The 18,560-nt window shown below is 37.2% G+C and overlaps 1 protein-coding gene across 1 annotated transcript in view; it reads left to right on the forward strand.

Annotated features, from left to right (window-relative positions):
• il1rapl2 (interleukin 1 receptor accessory protein-like 2) overlaps positions 1 to 18,560 on the forward strand; it is a 524,364-nt gene that overhangs the window by 360,363 nt on the left and 145,441 nt on the right. The window contains exon 4 of the mRNA XM_056251238.1: positions 18,220 to 18,406. Coding sequence (XP_056107213.1) covers positions 18,220 to 18,406 — 187 coding nt within the window. The remainder of the gene's footprint in view (positions 1 to 18,219; positions 18,407 to 18,560) is intronic.

Genomic DNA, 18,560 nt, shown 5'->3' on the forward strand with positions numbered 1-18,560 from the left:
ACATGGTTATGTCCCAAAAGCGATTGGTACCCCGTTCAGGGCACAAGTTATTTCCCTATCGGCTCTGCCTGCATCCGATAGCGAATCTGACTCTAATCTCCTGTGTCCGGTCAAGGCCCTGAGATTATACATTACTCGCACTGCTCCGGTCAGACGATCCGAGCAGCTTTTTGTTTCGTTCGGTGGGCGCACCAAGGGGTCGGCCGCCTCGAAACAGACTCTATCCAAATGGATAGTTGATGCCTTTGCAGCCGCATACGCATCAAAAGACCTGCCATGCCCTCTGGGCATCAGGGCTCATTCCACTAGAGGCATGGCCTCATCGTGGGCATGGTCCAGCGGAATTTCCATTCATGACATTTGTGTGGCAGCGGGATGGGCTTCCCCCTCCACCTTTGTCAGATTTTACAATTTGGAGGTTCCCGCCTTGCAGGCTAAACTACTAGCAGTCTAGTATGTTACAGCTCTTCTGGTTGAGCTGCACTATAGGGAGTTATTCACACAGACCGGTTTCGCTCTGTCCCTCTCTATCATGTGCTTATGTACTACACAATCTCCGGCCCGCTCCGCTGGCCTTTTTCACATGTACATATATTTATTCCCACTCATAAGGGTTCCCTGGGGTCTCCCCTGGGACTCATAGTGGATGCTTAGCACGCACGGCGTTGACCAGGTGTTCCCGTAGCGTAAGCTAGTTTACGCAATACGAGAGAACCTCTCGTAAGAGAACGAATCGGTTACCTAACGTAACCTCGGTTCTCTCTAGATGAGGGAACGAGTATTGCGTTCCTGGCCGTGCTTGTGCTACTAGCGTTCTCGCTTCATTCTATGAAAACCAGAGTTTACAGCCTAGGACGCCAGTAATATACTCTCTGACCACGCCCGTTTCGGCGGGCTCTGACGTTATGAGAGCATGTCAGACTCTCATTGGCCGAGAGTTCATTCGCGTCTCCTCATAGGCTTAAGCAGTTCTCTGTGAGCGAACCAATGACCTGCTAGCTAGCCCGCTCATGGTCTGCTGCAGCTGAACTGCATTGACAATGGATACAAAATTATAGGATAATTTTTTGGCTTCAATTTCTCAGAAAAAAGATGAATCTTTCCCGTAGCGTAAGCTAGCTTACGCAATACTCGTTCCCTCATCTAGAGAGAACCGAGGTTACGTTAGGTAACCGATTCGTTTTCTGTGGTAATGAACAAATACCCTAGAACAAATAGCCTATAAAAGATAATGAACATGCCCTGTATCTGAGGCTAAAGTAATAAATATTGAGAATGCAACAGCCCGTGTTATATATCTCTAACTCCAAACGATTGGACACTGATCAGGGCTGCATTTCCCCAAAGCATCGTAAGCTTAAATTGATCGTAGAACGATTACCACCAATCAATTTAGGCTTATGATGCTTTTGGGAAACACAACCCAGATCCAGATCATAGTCACTTCCTTTCATAGATGCTGTATGTCTGTCGACTTGATGCTCACTCATTTTAATGATGCAAAAGACACGCGTGAACGGCGAATATGAACGCTGAGCGGCAGTGGGCTAGATTAAATTAACGCAGTTATGAGGTGTATATAATTTAAACTAAATAACTCCTGCTTGATTGGGACTAACAGTAGCTGCTGTTCATTTCTCTGCAAATTTCAATTTGATATATGCATAGATTAGATTTTAGATTTGATCATAGATTTTAAATATATGCATATATCGAATTGAAATTTCGAATCGTAACCACAAGAATCGATTTGAATCGAATCGTGGGATTCCAAAAGATTCCCACCCCTACTACTTAGAATTGCTGTAAGCCCTGTTGAATAGGCAAAACGTAATAAAATGCCTATTTCACTTAAAGAGTTCATGTACCATCCATCCTTTGTCACTGAAATTTCATGCAGCTACATGGTCTACTGCTGCCGCTGCTATTATTTGCAAACATTATAATTTTTCTATACATGCTGCTGTAAATAATATTCGCTAGCATGCCATCTGAATTGCTTTTTTAGGGCATACTGTTGCTACAGCTGCACCAAAGTACTTAGAATTAGGTTTAGAATTAGAATTAGAATAAGCAGTAGGACCTGTTGAATAACCGAAAACATAAGCGAATTCTAATTCCAAGTATGTAACTTTTTCACTCTAAAGCATAAAAATACCATCATATGTTTGCATATACTGAGGAAACATGCTGAGTTCACATACTCATACACGGAGGCGAAAAGAAAATGCTTTTTGAACAGCTGTCCACTGTAGTGACCTCTATGCATGAAAGGGTTAAGTTATTAGGGGATCTCCTTTCATAATCAGAATGAGCTCATTCAAAATAATTATGAATTAATGGCTTAAAAAGACAAGGTTAAAACTTAAGATGAAGACTTTAGATGTCACATCACATGACTCATGACAATTTCCCATATACCTTTGGAAAAAAAATTAGGTTTCTATGATCATGTACTATATTAGTGAGTATTAACACCAATCTGTCATTCTGTCAATCCATCATTGTATGTGCGGGTCTAAGAATATACCAGAGTTCACTGGCTTAATTAACTAATCACTTCATTAAAGTACTTTAATATAAATGTGTCACTTTTAGCTATGCAAGTAATTTTCATCCATTGTCCCTATAGACAAATTAACAAGAGACATAAGGGCTAAAAGTATCACATGCATCATTTAAGTGAATAGATGAGAGAGTGACATTTGTGGCTCTCTTACCCCTCTTATCTTAAATAGCTCAGTTTGCGGGTCTATCACTTCCTTTTCATGTTTAAGAACATTTAAGTCCTTTAGTAATCTTGAAATCTAAAGCAAATCTAGTAATTCGCCTGTCAATTTCATCCAGTTTATATATTCAGGGGTAAAGCTCATGTTTCTTGTGATGTTGTATTGAGGAGATTTAAATGTCAGTGATGTGCATTGATTTTAGCCTCTGAGTTGACTGATAAACTGAATAATTTAAACATAAATGTCATCAGCTGCATTTACTTACCTACTACTTATTGTAATTCACAATCAGTGTGTCCTAATTCCTTCCTATTTTACATTATTTTAGCTAACCATTCCCTTATTATTATTCTTATTTTATGTTTCTGTTGGGTTTACTAAAGTTTATGTATTTATTATAGGGCTGTGCAAAGATTAATTGTGATTAATCGCATCCAAAATAAAAGTTTGTGTTTACATAATATATGTGTGTGTGCTGTGTATAATTATTTTGTATATATAAATACATATGCATGCAGGTATATATTTAAGAATTATTTGCACGTAAATACTGTATATACATAAATACATAATCTATATTATATATATAAATATAAATATTTTATATATGATTAACACATTTTCTTAAATATATACATGCATGTGTGTGTATTTATATATAAATAATTATACACAGCACACACAAATATATTATGTAAACATAAACTTTTATTTTGGATTCGATTAATCGCAATTAATCTTTGCACAGCCCTAAAGATAAATAATAAAATAATTATAAATACAATCAGGTAATGCACAAATAGTTCTGTTGTATGTTAGATAAATAAATAAATTGTGTACATGATGTATTTGTCCATAGTAGAATGTTTTCTCATATTTCAAGTCAAAATACAAATGTAAACAATAACAGAACAGAAATATTCAAAATTCATTTAAATGACAATTTCTGTAGCACACTGAGTGTCTCATTATGTCTCACTTATGTGATCAAATAAAGCGACATATTTAATTGGATAATGTCACCCTAACATCTGCTACTGTTAGATTATCCTAGTTTATACTGTGTATAATTCATTTCTGGTACTTGTATTTTTCCTGTTAAATTTAACTATTATGGGGTATTATATGGTAGAAAGGCACAGGTTATTTTGGCACTTCACCCTCATTAGTTTCTGAAGTGCTTGAAGTCTGGCTTTAATTTGTACGTACATAGGGATTTAATTAAACAACTTTTTTTTATCTTTTTTTTTTATCCAGTGCACCAACATATCAAATCCTATATCCAAAAGTTGTTATCAGAGGGATGATATAGCTACACACCAACTACAGTTGCACCCTCAGGCAGTAGACTACCGTTTTTGCAACCAAATAGGTCATGAAAGCCATTTTATCTAAATGCACTGCAAAGGAGGCAAGGAACAACAGAGGAGCTGGAAGCAGAAGCTAGAAGCAGGAATACGCAGGAATACGCACAAAAGCTGCTGCTCTCCGTTTGTTTTTCCATCATCTCCGAGTGCATTCATATGTAAATTGTGAGAGCTTATTTTGTCCATTAAATCGAACAATCTGAAAAAACACATACATTTACCCGCCCATAGACCCTCTCCTCTGAGAAATCAGGATAGAAGTGGTTGAAAGTGAACAAAAGAGACGGATTAAAATAGTAGGTGTAAATGGGTACGTGTCTCCCTCGTCTACTTGTGATCTAAATGACCAAAACACATCTTCATATCGGGTCTAAACAGGGTCATCAATCAACGCTCATCAAGCCACTTGGAGACTCGAACTATTTCTTGCTTTATTAAGATTTATTAAGAATGTCTAGATTAATAAAACAACATAATGGCAGATGTCTTCAGCGCAATTGTTGGCGCTTTGAAGTGACATTTCAGTGAGTATGGTATATTCCATTTAACATGATTCACTTGAGATCCTCTGTCCTCGAATTTCATTCTTGTAATCTTTCATTCATCCCAAGAGGCCTTGTTAAAACACAAATAATGAATGCATGGAAAGGGCATTTAAAAACTGAGAAGCACTGAATAAAGAACAAGGCTGGCAATCAGGCCTGGCTGTGTTTAACCAGCTGTCTCTAATTGTCCTCTTAATTGGCTTGATTTAATTAGAGGAAATTACTTCTTCAAACACTACCACTGCACTGTCAGACTATTTGCTGCATTTGATAAAGAACTGTTTACACCAGCTATTAAGATGCATTTTACTTGGTCAATGACAAGTGGTCAAGCGAGGCGTATGTGTCTCTCGTGTCCACTTGTGACCTTTCTTTGAGGGAAGGCTCTCTGATTCCCTCACCACATACAGTACATCAGCAGGAAGGTGAAAGTCTGATGTGTTCAAATATGAATGATTTACAGAGTGATAATATGTCCTATCACACCACACAGTCCACATGTTGTTTTTAAATTGAGTATTTATCCCAAACCAAGAAAAGGCACCTGGTTTCCCTGGCTAACCATCCATGGAGATATATATATATATATATTTTTTTTTTTTTTTTTTTTTTTTTTTTATCCTGTTGGGATTCTAGCAGGCTTGCTGGGTTTAAATCTCAGATTTTGACAGACTTTCCCTCAACACATCCCTAATGGTGAGATGGTAGTCCTATGCAGCAGTTCGAACACACGATTACACTATGAATGCATTTTTAAACCACCTCTGAATGGGGTTGAAAGTTGATGATCTTAAAACTTTGTGTACCCCGTTGCACCTGCATTTAGCAAGGTCCACTTGTGATCAGATCAACCAAATGTAATTTAATAGCAAATGTGAATGGGGCCGGGCACACATTTTATATTAGTTGTCTTTTACTACTATGTACTTGCGTTTAAAAAAAAAGGTTTGGTACAATGTACTTGATGTAGTATTGCAAAACAGTTGTGTTGCCATTGAGGTGGGGTGTGTTGATGGTATGGATAGGTATAATGTAAAAACATGTATGAACACAATAAGTGCATTCGGGGCTTGATATTAATCCCTCTGGGGACCAAGGTGTTTTTGGGGTCCTTGAGATGTTTTGACATGCCCTGACATTTGTGCTTTTTTCAGTTTTATAAACATATTAATGGCACAGGTGAAATTACACTCTATTTAGCACAAACAGGGCTACCATAATATGTGAGCAATATTACTGATGTGAGAATATTGTTTATGCATGGTTATTGAAAAAACTAAAAATTAAAGTTTCTGAAATAAAGCCACAAAACACATACTAAATATGTGTCCACAAGACTTTTGACTAATGGAAGTTGTGGCCTAGAGTTTTTGCTTCAAAATGATCTGAAAATCATCCTTTCTAATCATTCACATAACACAATAGATTCTTTTAAATTGTGAAAAACATTTTTTTGTTAGCCAAGGCAATATGCGAATGGGCGTGAACGGCCCAACCCCATTGTGAATAATTAGGTGGTTGAGAAGACAAAGACCCCGCATATTAATGAGCCTTTCATTCAGGTGTGTCACACAAGAAAGAATGCAAGGACAATATATACACACACACACACACACACACACACACACACACACACACACACACACACACACACACATACATACATACATACATACATACATACATACATATACATATACATATATATATATATATATATATATATATATATATATATATATATATATATATATTAGTGGTGTAACGATACACGTATTCGTATTGAACCGTTCGGTACGAGGCTTTCGGTTCGGTTTTCGGTACGCATTTTTGAACCGAACGGTTCGTTGGACCATTTTTCCTGCCGACCAAAATTTCGTTATTTCAAATGAAGGCGCGTCACGCGTGGCAAGCGCGCTCATAATGTGCGTGACCACAACATTGCCCAACATCAAATGGCAAATGTAATGTAAGCGGAACGAAACCACTCGTTATTGTGTGGTTGAAGGACCGTTTATCAGTTTGGACAAATACAGCGCGAGCCGATCTTAATCATCAGCACTGTTACTACACAGCCAAATCCAGTAAAGAAAGCATTTGAATTCGCCACTGAAGTAATAACATCGCTGCAAGATCTAGTGAGAAACATTCGCATTTCTCCGTTATTAACGGATCAAACAGCGCTGACGTGGAAACCAGGAAGAAACATTGTGCCATGAATGAACTATCCAGTGTCCACAGATCTGCAACATTCACCATGGGTTTACTGTAGTAACACTACTAACTGTAACCATGGAAGTTTGGCAGGAATAGTAGGCTATAATGCTTTCAAGTAACATCACGTCGGTTTTATTTTGACATTATGAATACAATTGCTGCCCTCAAATGTTAATCTGAACTAAAATAAACCTTTGTTTATAACTACTACAATATTACATTTAATTTTGTCCAAGGAGCTGTTTTGTTTTATAAGCTCCTAAGAAAAGTCAAGTATAGCTCCATCATTGCTCAAAGTTAAAAAATATCATACTTTATGATGTTAGTTTTAATACAAATATAATTAAAAAGATTAAATCAAGGAAATTTCTCTGGCATTTCTTTCTTTTTGCTGTATCGGAAACGTACCGAATCGTACCGAACCGAACCGTGACACAAGTGTATCGTATCGAACCGAACCGTGAATTTTGTGAACCGTTACACCCCTAATATATATATAAATATATACAATCAAAATATAAATGAAAGTCAAAAGCACATTTTTAGTCATATCTGGAAACAAATCCTGTTCAAATAGGTTATATGGGCCATTCAATAGAATTGGTTCAAAGTTAGAGTTAGAAACATCTTGAAAAGAAAATTGTCTTTTTCCATAAATGTCTTAGTAGGCCAATACATTTTATCATACATATTTCAAAGTTAAGGATTCATTATTTTGATATAGCTTGCATTGGAACAAACACTATTCTTAGTTGATTAGTTTATTGACAAAACATACTATATATTTAACATATGAGCAGAAACTGCTAACAAAAGCTTATTTGATGTCTATTTTAGAGTTAAAACTTTATAATCTATCCAAAACTAGTCACACACACACACACACACACACACACACACACACACACACACACAGAAACATGATTCAAATTTAAGCAGTAGGCTATTTTTGCGTTCACAGACACTAACATTATTATATATCGCGATTAGAAGCACAAGAATAAAACACTTACAGTTCAGCTCGCTCCTCGAAGTGAAAATAAACCAGCACTTGTTCTGAGGTAGGTAAATGTCCCAGGATTATTCCTCACAGCCGCGCAAGACGACAATACATTAATCTGACTAAATATAGTGTGTTTACCGAGTTTATATGGGCGTTTACACGTCTCAATGTGTTGCTTCAGATCATTAGCGTTTGAATAGCGCGCGCTCTCCGTGGGCGTGTCACATTAGCGGAATAATGAGATGCGAGAACGATAATGAGAACGGCTGACACCTCTCTCTTTTTATATTGATTACATAAACAGGGAATATTTATTTTAGTTTTAAATTAGATAATTTAAAAGTACAAACTTAAATGATCATAAACATATATTGCTCATGTCTGGGTGAATAGTATTCGCTGAGTTTTGTTTAAGTTTAGAGACGTGCTCCAGAAAAAAAATTCACGGACACGGAGAGGCAGAACGCACACCCTGTTTATTTTCTTTATTTTACAAAAGCACAATATTTTATTTCGGTTCGGCTCGCTTCGCTTTTCCACTGCTTGGTACGACTCGGCTCAGCACGGCACGGCGCGGCTCGCTTTAGCTCGGTTTGCTTTTCCACTGCAGTTAGTACCGCTTCAAAGTGGGTGGGATTATAGTCGGACCGTTATAGTTTATCCGCTCCTCGGCAACCAATGAGACGAACGTCTGCACTTCGTCCACTGACCACGATTCAGCCATTTCTTTTTTATGGAAGTTTTCTTTCTTTCTTTTTTCTTCAAGCAAGTCAAGCAAGTAGTTTTAAAACAGGTGCTACAGCGGTGGCTGTTGTCTACTGGCTATTTAAATCTAGTGGGTTTAGTGTCTCGTGTCGCAAATACAATGACGCTGATAGTGACGATTCTCTCTGTCTGACCAATCAGTGATCTGTAGTGTTTTCACGTCACATTTTAGTATCGGTACGGTACGCTTGGAACCTCAACAGACCAGGTACCATTTAAAGCGAGCCGAAGCGAGCCGTACCGTACCGTACCATGCATTGGAAATGCGCCATAAGTGAGCCGTACCGAACCGAGCCGTACTGTACCATGCAGTGGAAAAGCGCCAAAGCGTGCCGTACCGAACCGAACCGTACCGTTCCATGCAGTGGAAAAGCGCCATAATTTGTCAGATGTTCTTATATACATATGTGTCTTGCCACTATTGGGCAAACAGGTCTGATCCATCATTACTACAATTAGCCTGAAAAATTTGGGTAAATGTGTAAGCTAGATTTAGGCCAACATTTTTTTTACATATTCATGGACACCACAATGATTTCCCTCATGTGTTAATATTTTTCCTTGTTATAATGTATGATTTGCAAAAAAAAAAAACTGCTGCATCTGTGTTGATGAGAGAATCAAAGTGTATGCGCGTTGTGCACCCGCTACATTATGGCCAAGCATGCGCGCTTAAAATAGCATTATGAACTACGCGCCACTGACTTTAGACTAGGTTTTTTCTGGTCAGTGGCGGAATGGTTTTCTGGAACTGCAAAATAGCACAAGGGAATGTTTGCGCCGAAACAAGCCTCCTTTTTGCGCCGACCCGCCCAGGGAGCGCAAGTTCATTTCCTAGTTTACCGACGTGCGTCTGTGGATGGAAAAGCCCGCTTTGCGCGGGTGCAAAATAGGAATGATACATGCGTCAGTGTACAAAGTCATTTGCGCCGGGTGCAAGATAGGGCCCTTTGTTTTAGATTATTATTGTCAGCAGCAGCATGAATGGCATTTCCTATGGTTGCGTAGGATATTAATTGTTCAAAATTATATAAACCTCAGCAGCATGCATAGAAAATTCAGACAATAATGTAGCGAATAATATTAACATCATTAGCATGCAAAGCTGACATTGGGGCGATATTATCAAAGAACAGGAACTAAATTCTCATTAAATTACTCATAGCTAGAAATCATTCAACGCTTGCTTTGATGGGCTGCAAAATGTCAAATTGAAAGCCATGAATGAATTTATTCTGCAAAGCATTTCATTATGACCTGAATTATAAGCATTGCTGGAACCTGTTTAGAGAAGCTTGAGACCTCCGTTTTTCATCTCAGCATTTCAATTCTGCAATTAACTCTATACTATCAGCACTTTATAAATCTCTCTTCACTCGCTGAAAACAGCGACTGTGCTAAGATGTCTGAGGTTATTGTACTCTGAATCCTCCCTTTACTGAGCAGTTCAACACATTGAGTATTAATCCATTCTTCTAGCCATCTAGTGACACTGGAAATATGTGGAGTATGACATGATAGTACGCATGCATCGAATTTGTCCATCCGAGTATTCGTTAAAAGGCTTGTGTGCGCTAGATCATGATCAAAATTCTGAAATCCTTCAATCACTCCTAACATGGATGCCATGAAAAACACTGTAGGCTATGCAATTAGAAATAAAGGTTCATCAACAGTGTCTGTCTGTATAGGATTCTTGAGTTCAGCACCATAGATAAAGATATATGTTTCATAAAAAAAACTAGAGAATCAAAAGTTATATTGAGGTTTTTAAAAGGCTTTTTTATTACAGTCCTGCTCCTAGAGAGCCAAACACACCTTGGCTTATCAAGCTTATCAAGGTTTTCAGGAGGTCTACTAGGCTGTTTCAGGTTGCTTATTTATGCCCTTTCCTCACTACAGCCGGGCACACTGTACGAACGTGATCCCTGATGTAATCCATGTCACACTGTAGGATCTCAGTTGTAATTAATTTCAGACTGTACGACAGTCAAGACACTTTAAAGACGGACGCATGCAAGAAGACTCGTCTAGAGTATTACATTATCAATCTGTGACACATTTAGTGACTGAGCTATGAGGGATATAAATGGTGGCTAGCAAACAAACACATCTCTAGCGTTGATTTTGATCATGGATTTTCTTGAAAAGAAAACTGGAAAAAAAACAGACGCATGTGTGGAGCAGGTCGTGGTTTGTTGTCTCACTAATTTTGTCATCAGGTTCTGCACTCCTATTGGTTTTTGTAGGCGAGGCCACACCGCAGGACTGTGCCTAAATTTAAATCGTATAGTGTGAAGTCGGCTTAACTTCCCTCTGTCTTTGTTGACGCGGGTGAATGTGCTTATGTTGTCCACTACCATGCAATGGGTTGAACTGAAACTTTTTAATTCCTTGATCACTTTGCACTTGCTATGGAGCTGATTTATTGTTTAGACTTTTTTCCTCTTATGGATTTGTTTGTTGCACCATTCTCTATGCCTATGGCCTGAGAAATATATAAAAATAGGGATGCACCGATACCAATTTTTCCAGAACTAGTCAGATACCAATACTTTTATTTGTACTATTTGCCTATACCGAGTACTTTTTTTATTTTTATTTTTTTATTGGGCACAGAAACCAAAAGAATATGAATAAAATTGGTTGGCTTAGCAAACAGATATTTCCTTCAGTTATTTTCATGCCTAATTATGCCTGTTAAAATGTATTGTAGAGCTACTGTTACTTTTTATGTTAATTTTATTGCTCTATCATATTTTATCTTTAATTTAATAGCACAGCGTATATTTTTAGCTGCTCCAGCAGGGCTCAACCAGTCAAGAGCAGTGAGAGATTTTCTCCTTGTCTTTTGTTGTTAGATTAAACATTGAAGATAAAGACAGGTTTATTAGGCTGCTGTCACTTTAAGAGCGGCACTTATCCAACATACTGTTACACGCTCCTTTCTTTTCAACTGCTTACATTTACTTAAGACATAACTGACTATGTTTCACAAGGACATTTGCATATAGGGGCATTTTGACATAATTTTGTCTGAATTTATCCATTAAAGACATAAGAAAACTCGATTTAATAGGCTATTCACGCACTGTCTGAGGCAGATACCGCCTGTACCGCCTTCCTGTAATAATGTAGGAAACCACTCGTTATACATAAATCATGTAACAGTTCACGCACAATTTAGTTTTAATTCAAATGACGCATGTGTGCTGAGTTCAGCAATCAGAGCATGCAAACTTTCCAGCGATGTCTGTGAAAAAGAGATGTGCACTCGACAAATCTCTAAATAATTCATATACCATAGACTAGAGTTGTGTGGGTGTGTAAAACGTGGTCTGCAGTAATGTCAAAATTGAGTTGCATTGTGGTAAATGGAGAAGTGCTTAGGCAAGTTTGCGAGTGTTTGTCTAAAGGTGAAGTGGAACGCACCACTAGAAACTTTCAGACTAGTATGATGGGGCAGGTTGCATTTTAACTGCGGGACCGTCGGCCCTCCAGGAGCAGTATTGGACACCCCTGTTCTTTTTCTTTTTTGATTCTAACTGGAAAAATTATTTCTAAGAGTGTCAAAGCAAGGAGAGCTTTCTATGCAATAACATTAAAATCTATATTCCAATTGAAATCTGGCTTAAAATTTTCCAATTTGTACTAGAACCAATAATTCTATATGGTAGTGAAATTTGGGGGCTAAAACTTAATAATGAATTTGACAAATGGGACAAAACAATCATAGAATCTTTCCATACCGAGTTCTGTAAGAGCATACAGGTGCAGAGAATTCACCAAATACCCTGTGCAGAGCAGAGCTCGGCTAATACCCCCTCTTACTAAAAATAAAGAAAAGATCAATTCAATTTTACAATCACTTAAAATTAGTTAACCCCCAGACATATCATCACAAAGCCCTAACACATAGGAGCTGAAACCAGAAAAGAGTCCCCTCAGACAGCTGGTCCTGAGGCTCTCTGCAGTAACAAGTCCACAACAGCCTCAGGACAGCAACGCCAACTCAAGCAGACCAAACCAAATTATCAACAAGCAGAAAGATATATATATTGAATACTGGAAAGAAACGACCAAAACACAAAGTAAATTACAATGTTATCTGACCCTAAAAAGAGAATTCACACTGGCAAATTACCTGAGTACAATAAAATGTCCTAAACTAAGAAAAATGTTGACAACATACAGACTGAGTGAACACAGCCTGACCATAGAGACGGGTCGCCACAGACAGACCTGGCTACCACAAGAGGAGAGACTCTGCTCCCAGTGTGACAGGGGACAGGTAGAGACAGAGCTGCACTTTCTAACCTCATGCCCCAAATATAATATACAAGACAAAAACACCTTTGCAAACATTTCCCAAATATACCCTGAATTCGAATCCATATCAGACACACAGAAACTCCCATATTTACTGGGAGAAATGCCCAAATGTGAAATAATTGCTGCAAAATATATCTCCTCATGCCATGAAATGAGGACAACCAGTGGAACCTCAGATGGATTTTTTTTATTATTCACTTTTATTTATCTACATATATGTTTATGTCTATTGCTTTGGCAATATTGTGCTATTTTATACATTCATGCGGCATGCCAATAAAGCTCATTTGAATTGAATTGAATTGAGTGTAGCTAGGGCCAGATTTATGCATAGCCATTCTAGGCACATGCCTATACAGTACTTGCACGTCCAGGGGGGTCCAGTTATAATGAAAATAAATAATATATTTTTTAAATGATTATTATTTCACTCTAATGGTAAAACAATGTAAGTCTAATACAAAATCGATATGAACAAAATGTAAAATATCGGGCTGAAACCTTGTATCTATACATTTCATCATTTTCCCCCCATAAATCATTACTATTGGTCACCCTTTACGCCTGTCTGTGGGTTTTTACTAATATTTAACCTATGAAATGTATTAAAAAGAGCTTGTGACTAAACCTCGTATCTCCATTAGATCCTCAAACGGTCGGTCAAACCTCATATTAACTCCACCCCTCTTTCTATCGTCAATGAAGTGCCGCACACAGTTTATTTAGTCCATCTCTGCTTGTTTGCAAGGGTAAACAAGAACTGCTTGTTTGAATAAGTACAGAGTTTTCTTTACTCAAGAAACTCCCTCTATTTAAAGGTTTATACTATATAAAGGAAATATACTATATATCCTTTATATAGAAACTCCCTCTATATAAAGGATATACTAATGTTTTATGTATTTGAGGAGCATTTGTCGTCGAGTCATAGTCTATACTGTTTTAAATAAACTGTGTGTAGCACTTAATCGTTTATTACATGAGATTTTGGACAAAAAAAAATGAAAAACTGAGCGCCCACATAGATACAGTAAACTTAATAACTAAATAACCTGTAAGTTGATGAAAACGTAATGCAATGCACTGCCTTAGGTGTGTGCGCTTTAATGGCAGAAAAAAACGAATGCGTAAGTCCTACATTTACTGGTCAAAAACTCAATTTGAACTTGATTTTGGTAGGATCTTAATAATGTGACACATGCAAGTGTGTCACATAAAGCCAGAATATCAACTTTGACAACACAGGGTTTATTACGAATTTTTTCCCCCCATTTCCAAGTAGTGATTGACATATGAGGTTTCCGCCTGACAGCGATGATATATGTTTAATGTAAGCTTGGCCCAAAATTTTATTTTGCCTATACAATATAAGGTAAATCCAGCCCTGAGTGTAGCTTTATTAACCACAGAAACAAGTGTAGTTGAGCAATTGCAGATGGCCCAGTTCTCCATTAGTGTGAAATGAAGACACACTGTCGATATTAAAAATTATGAATAAGAAGATAATCTTTGATGCTAAACTTACTTTGATGATAAACTCACTATCATTGATGCAGTGTGTGTAGCAGTAATACTGGACAACAGCATGCTGGCTTTCTTAGTTAACAATCAATACAATCCCATTCAATACAGTTTGCACTGTGGCAGTTAATAAACACTACAGAACACAATAATGCAATCAGTGCTAATAAACACAATCAGTTGGTGCACACAAAGATAAATCTTAACTAGCTTTAATCTGTAGATGCACAAACAGGTAGCCTGCACAGTTTTGTCTTTAGTGAGAGACATAAATATACATATTGTCATGCATAATACTTAATGTGTAGGATTTCTTTGAGAAACATACATTAATAAATAACATACTATACAAAAACAGGTATCTTTTAAAGGCACAATATGTAAGATTTTTAGATTAAAATATCCCAAAACCACTAAAACAATGTTATACATTTTGTTGACTTGTTTCAATCAATGTTTAAATCCAGAGAAATCAGCTATTTTAACCAGTGTAACGGCCCGTGTCATTGCTTCGTCTGTCAATGATGTCATATCCGCCCTAAGACGCTTTAAAATATTATGTTTTATTAGACAGGTGAGCTAATGTTTGGATGCTTTTATTGACAGAAACTAATCATATAGCTCAACATGGTTAGTCTTATTGTTTGAATCTCTTGTTTTCTTGATTTACGTTTTCATGTTTGTACCATGCCTCAGACAGAATGCTAAGATAGCATAATCAGAAAGATCTTTATTTGTAGGAACAGTAATACAGCATTTTCTCCACCATACAATATATATTTAAAATTAATTGCATACCATTTAGCAACACAAGTCATCCAGCTTTGATTAATATATTATTATTATATTCTAATATTGATCTAGCAGCCACTGAGCGAAAGCACAGAGTAACGTTATGACAGCTTTCAACATACTCAAAAGTATTTTACTATGATTGTTTTAACCAAGTAAAAAAATAATAATAAAGTGACCTGTATGAGTAGTAATTCAGCACTTGCAGCATATAAGCATAATAACAGCAACGTAAAAAAAGTCCAAGGCTCTCATCCCTGCCCTGCTTCATACCACAGTTCTGTTAATAAAACTTTAATACATTAGCTTACCCATGACCATGATTTCTGCCCCTTTGGATGTTTCCATCGGCTGTGGAGGTGAAGACAACATCAACCTACGCCTTTGTTATTGTTTTGAACAAGCAACCTTAGCAGTGAAACTTACATTCTATGCCTTCAACGCTTTAAATTTATAGCGTGACATAAAATATCAAAGTCTTTATTAACAGCTCCATCTAGCACCAACATGAATCTTTTGATATTTAAAATTTATAAACAGTGTACAAATTTTGTTTCTATATTAATCGTTCAGAATGAAGTATGGGGTGAAACCGATGTGCTTGTCAATGTAAAACAATTCAACCCTAAACTTTAAAGCTTAATTATATCTTACATTTTCAACTGCATCAGTTTAAGTCATACCATATTCATACAACATTTTTACATTTATATAATTGCTAGTCAAGTTTTTCTGGGACAAGTCTTTATTTTTTCAAGTCCAACTTCAACTTGTTTCATAAACAGTCAGTCTCTTTCTGCTAATAAAAAACGCCCCCTTTGCATATAAAATGGCCTATTTAGTAACAGCCCTTTTTCTGTATTACATCGTGACAGATAAAAAAAAAAATCACAATCAAAGATGTGGTGAACTGTGCTGGACAGACTTTTCAGGGAATAATGATCAGGGATGTTGTTAAAAATAAACTTTTGTCTTTGGTTTCTAATATTCTAAGATTTTCCAGGCTATGCAGAGTGGCAACTTTCACAAATTTGACCATGACTGGACCGGTGAAGCCTCATTACCGCTCAAATAGTAGCCTAATGCCCTTATTAGCAGCATAAAGGGAGGATTTCAAATGGCTGTTCTGCAGTCGCTGCTGGATTGTGTTGCACACAGGAAGAATCTTTGCCTCTCTTTGCAATGCAATCAGGTTTAGGTCAGCAGTTTTCAGGTACGAAAGACCCTATTTCCATTGTCCACTCTCAATGTCATCTGGGACAGGAGAAGATGTGTTCACCCTGGCCTCTCTGCAGCCTCAGGCCTCAAATAACTCCATTGATCCATGTCACAGAAGATGCAATCTCTCAACATTATTGATGAGTCAGCAGCACACATGCCTTTCAGTATTACTAGTAATAGTAGTAACATCTACACCCGCACTGGCCCAGAAATAATTCCATTTGTGTTGATTTCTGGATTGTTTCAGAACGATTTATATTCATGTTATTGAGATAATGTAATGTGAAATTTTGTTCTGTATGTTTGAACGGCCATTGCTCATGGTGGCAACATCCTTGTTCGAGGGAATTCCTGTGAAAAAAAAAAAAACGTTATTGAGGGAAGATTGTTTTACATGTTTGAATGATATGCATATAAATGTTTAATGAGACATTTCCTGCGTGTGGGAGATGCAGTTTGTTTCATCTCAGCACAGCGTTCTCCTAATGAATACGGCGTTGGTTTATATTTGCATGCAGATGTATTTTAATTTTTCAGATCCTCTGTATTTCTCATCATTAATTGATTCCCTTTGAACATTATGACATGAGTTATCAGATTTTTTAATAACAGAATAGCACAACACAACTCTCAATTAATTCAGCTGGGTGTCATTATGGGATAATGGAAAAAGACAAGAATGGAGCAGTGGGGTGGTTAATAATTATTAAACTGTTCCTATCTAATGTACAAGTAATTACTACTGTGGCCAAGCCCTGTGCTTCTGATATCGCACAGACAAAAAGAAAATCAGTGCAGTAGGCGATTCAAAAAATGTGTGGAAAAAGCTAGAGATTTCTAGTATCTGAGCTTTATGTTCACATTCATGACATGTAATGTTTCCAAATGTACAGAAGCCCAGAGGACATGCATTGTTATTTTACGCCATGTTCAAACGAACTATAGTGAAGAACATCTAATAAGAAATGGTCATGATTCATGAATAAAAGAACGTAAAAAAAAAAAGAAACATCCTCAAAGAGGGGGTCTAGTCAAGTCACCTTTATTTATATAGCGCTTTTTACAGTACAGATTGTATCAAATATTGTATTAAGTAAGGCAGATCAATAATATTGTTGAATATTAAATGTCCCCAACTAAGCAAGCCAAAAGCCAAGGTGACAGTGGCAAGGAACCAAATCTCCATCAGTGACAGAATGGAGAAAAAAACCTTGGGAGAACCCAGGCTCAGTCGGGGGCCAGTTCTCCTCTGGCCAACGAACAAACAGTGTATGATTATGATCCAGGCAGCATTACAGGTCAGAAGTCAGATTGGATCAGAACATTCAGAATATTAATCCAGTTCCATCTGGTTGGAAGTCGGAGTCATCACACGGGTATGGAGACGAGTTTGTTGAGGATCAGTGCCGATGGCTGTCGTGTCTACTAAAAATGAATGTGTAAAATTTTGTGTAATGTGTAAAGAACTTTTTGAATAAATATGAAATATTATTATTTTAAAATGTTCCTTGAGGTATAATGTTATAAGGGTCTGATGCAAATGTCTACTACAGTGTGATGTCACAATATGGTGGAAGTAGAAAAATAGTCATTTTGCCAGCTTGATTTTCAACAAATGCTCAGAGATGAGGAATATTGAACTCTAAAATGTACAGTATTTTCATACTACAGTGACCTCTTATAAAGATTTTTCATGTCATGACCAATTGAATGGTTTGTCTTCACAGAAACTCAACGTACTGTATGAAGGTGTCCATGTCACTGACGGTTGAGGAGAGTGAAGAGGGACTCTGCTTTAGCAGTCGAATACGTTACCAGGAGAGGGCCGAGATCACCAAGAGCAAAATGATTACCTGCCCTGACATTGATGACTATCTCGCCCCCTACAAGCAGCCTATCATGACCTGGAACAAGGTACAGAGTTAGAACTCGCACAGCATGAGGTGACCATGAGTTTTGGAAAATGACTAGGAAAATAAATGTTTTGTTTCTGTCTCTACCCCTGAAATAGAGCTGCACGATTAATGCATCGTTACACCACAAAAATAAAATAAAAATGAATGTGTCA

This window comes from Rhinichthys klamathensis, unplaced genomic scaffold (assembly GCF_029890125.1).
Source record: "Rhinichthys klamathensis goyatoka isolate OS25496 unplaced genomic scaffold, OSU_Roscu_1.1 h1tg000079l_1, whole genome shotgun sequence".
NCBI lineage: Eukaryota > Metazoa > Chordata > Actinopteri > Cypriniformes > Leuciscidae > Rhinichthys > Rhinichthys klamathensis.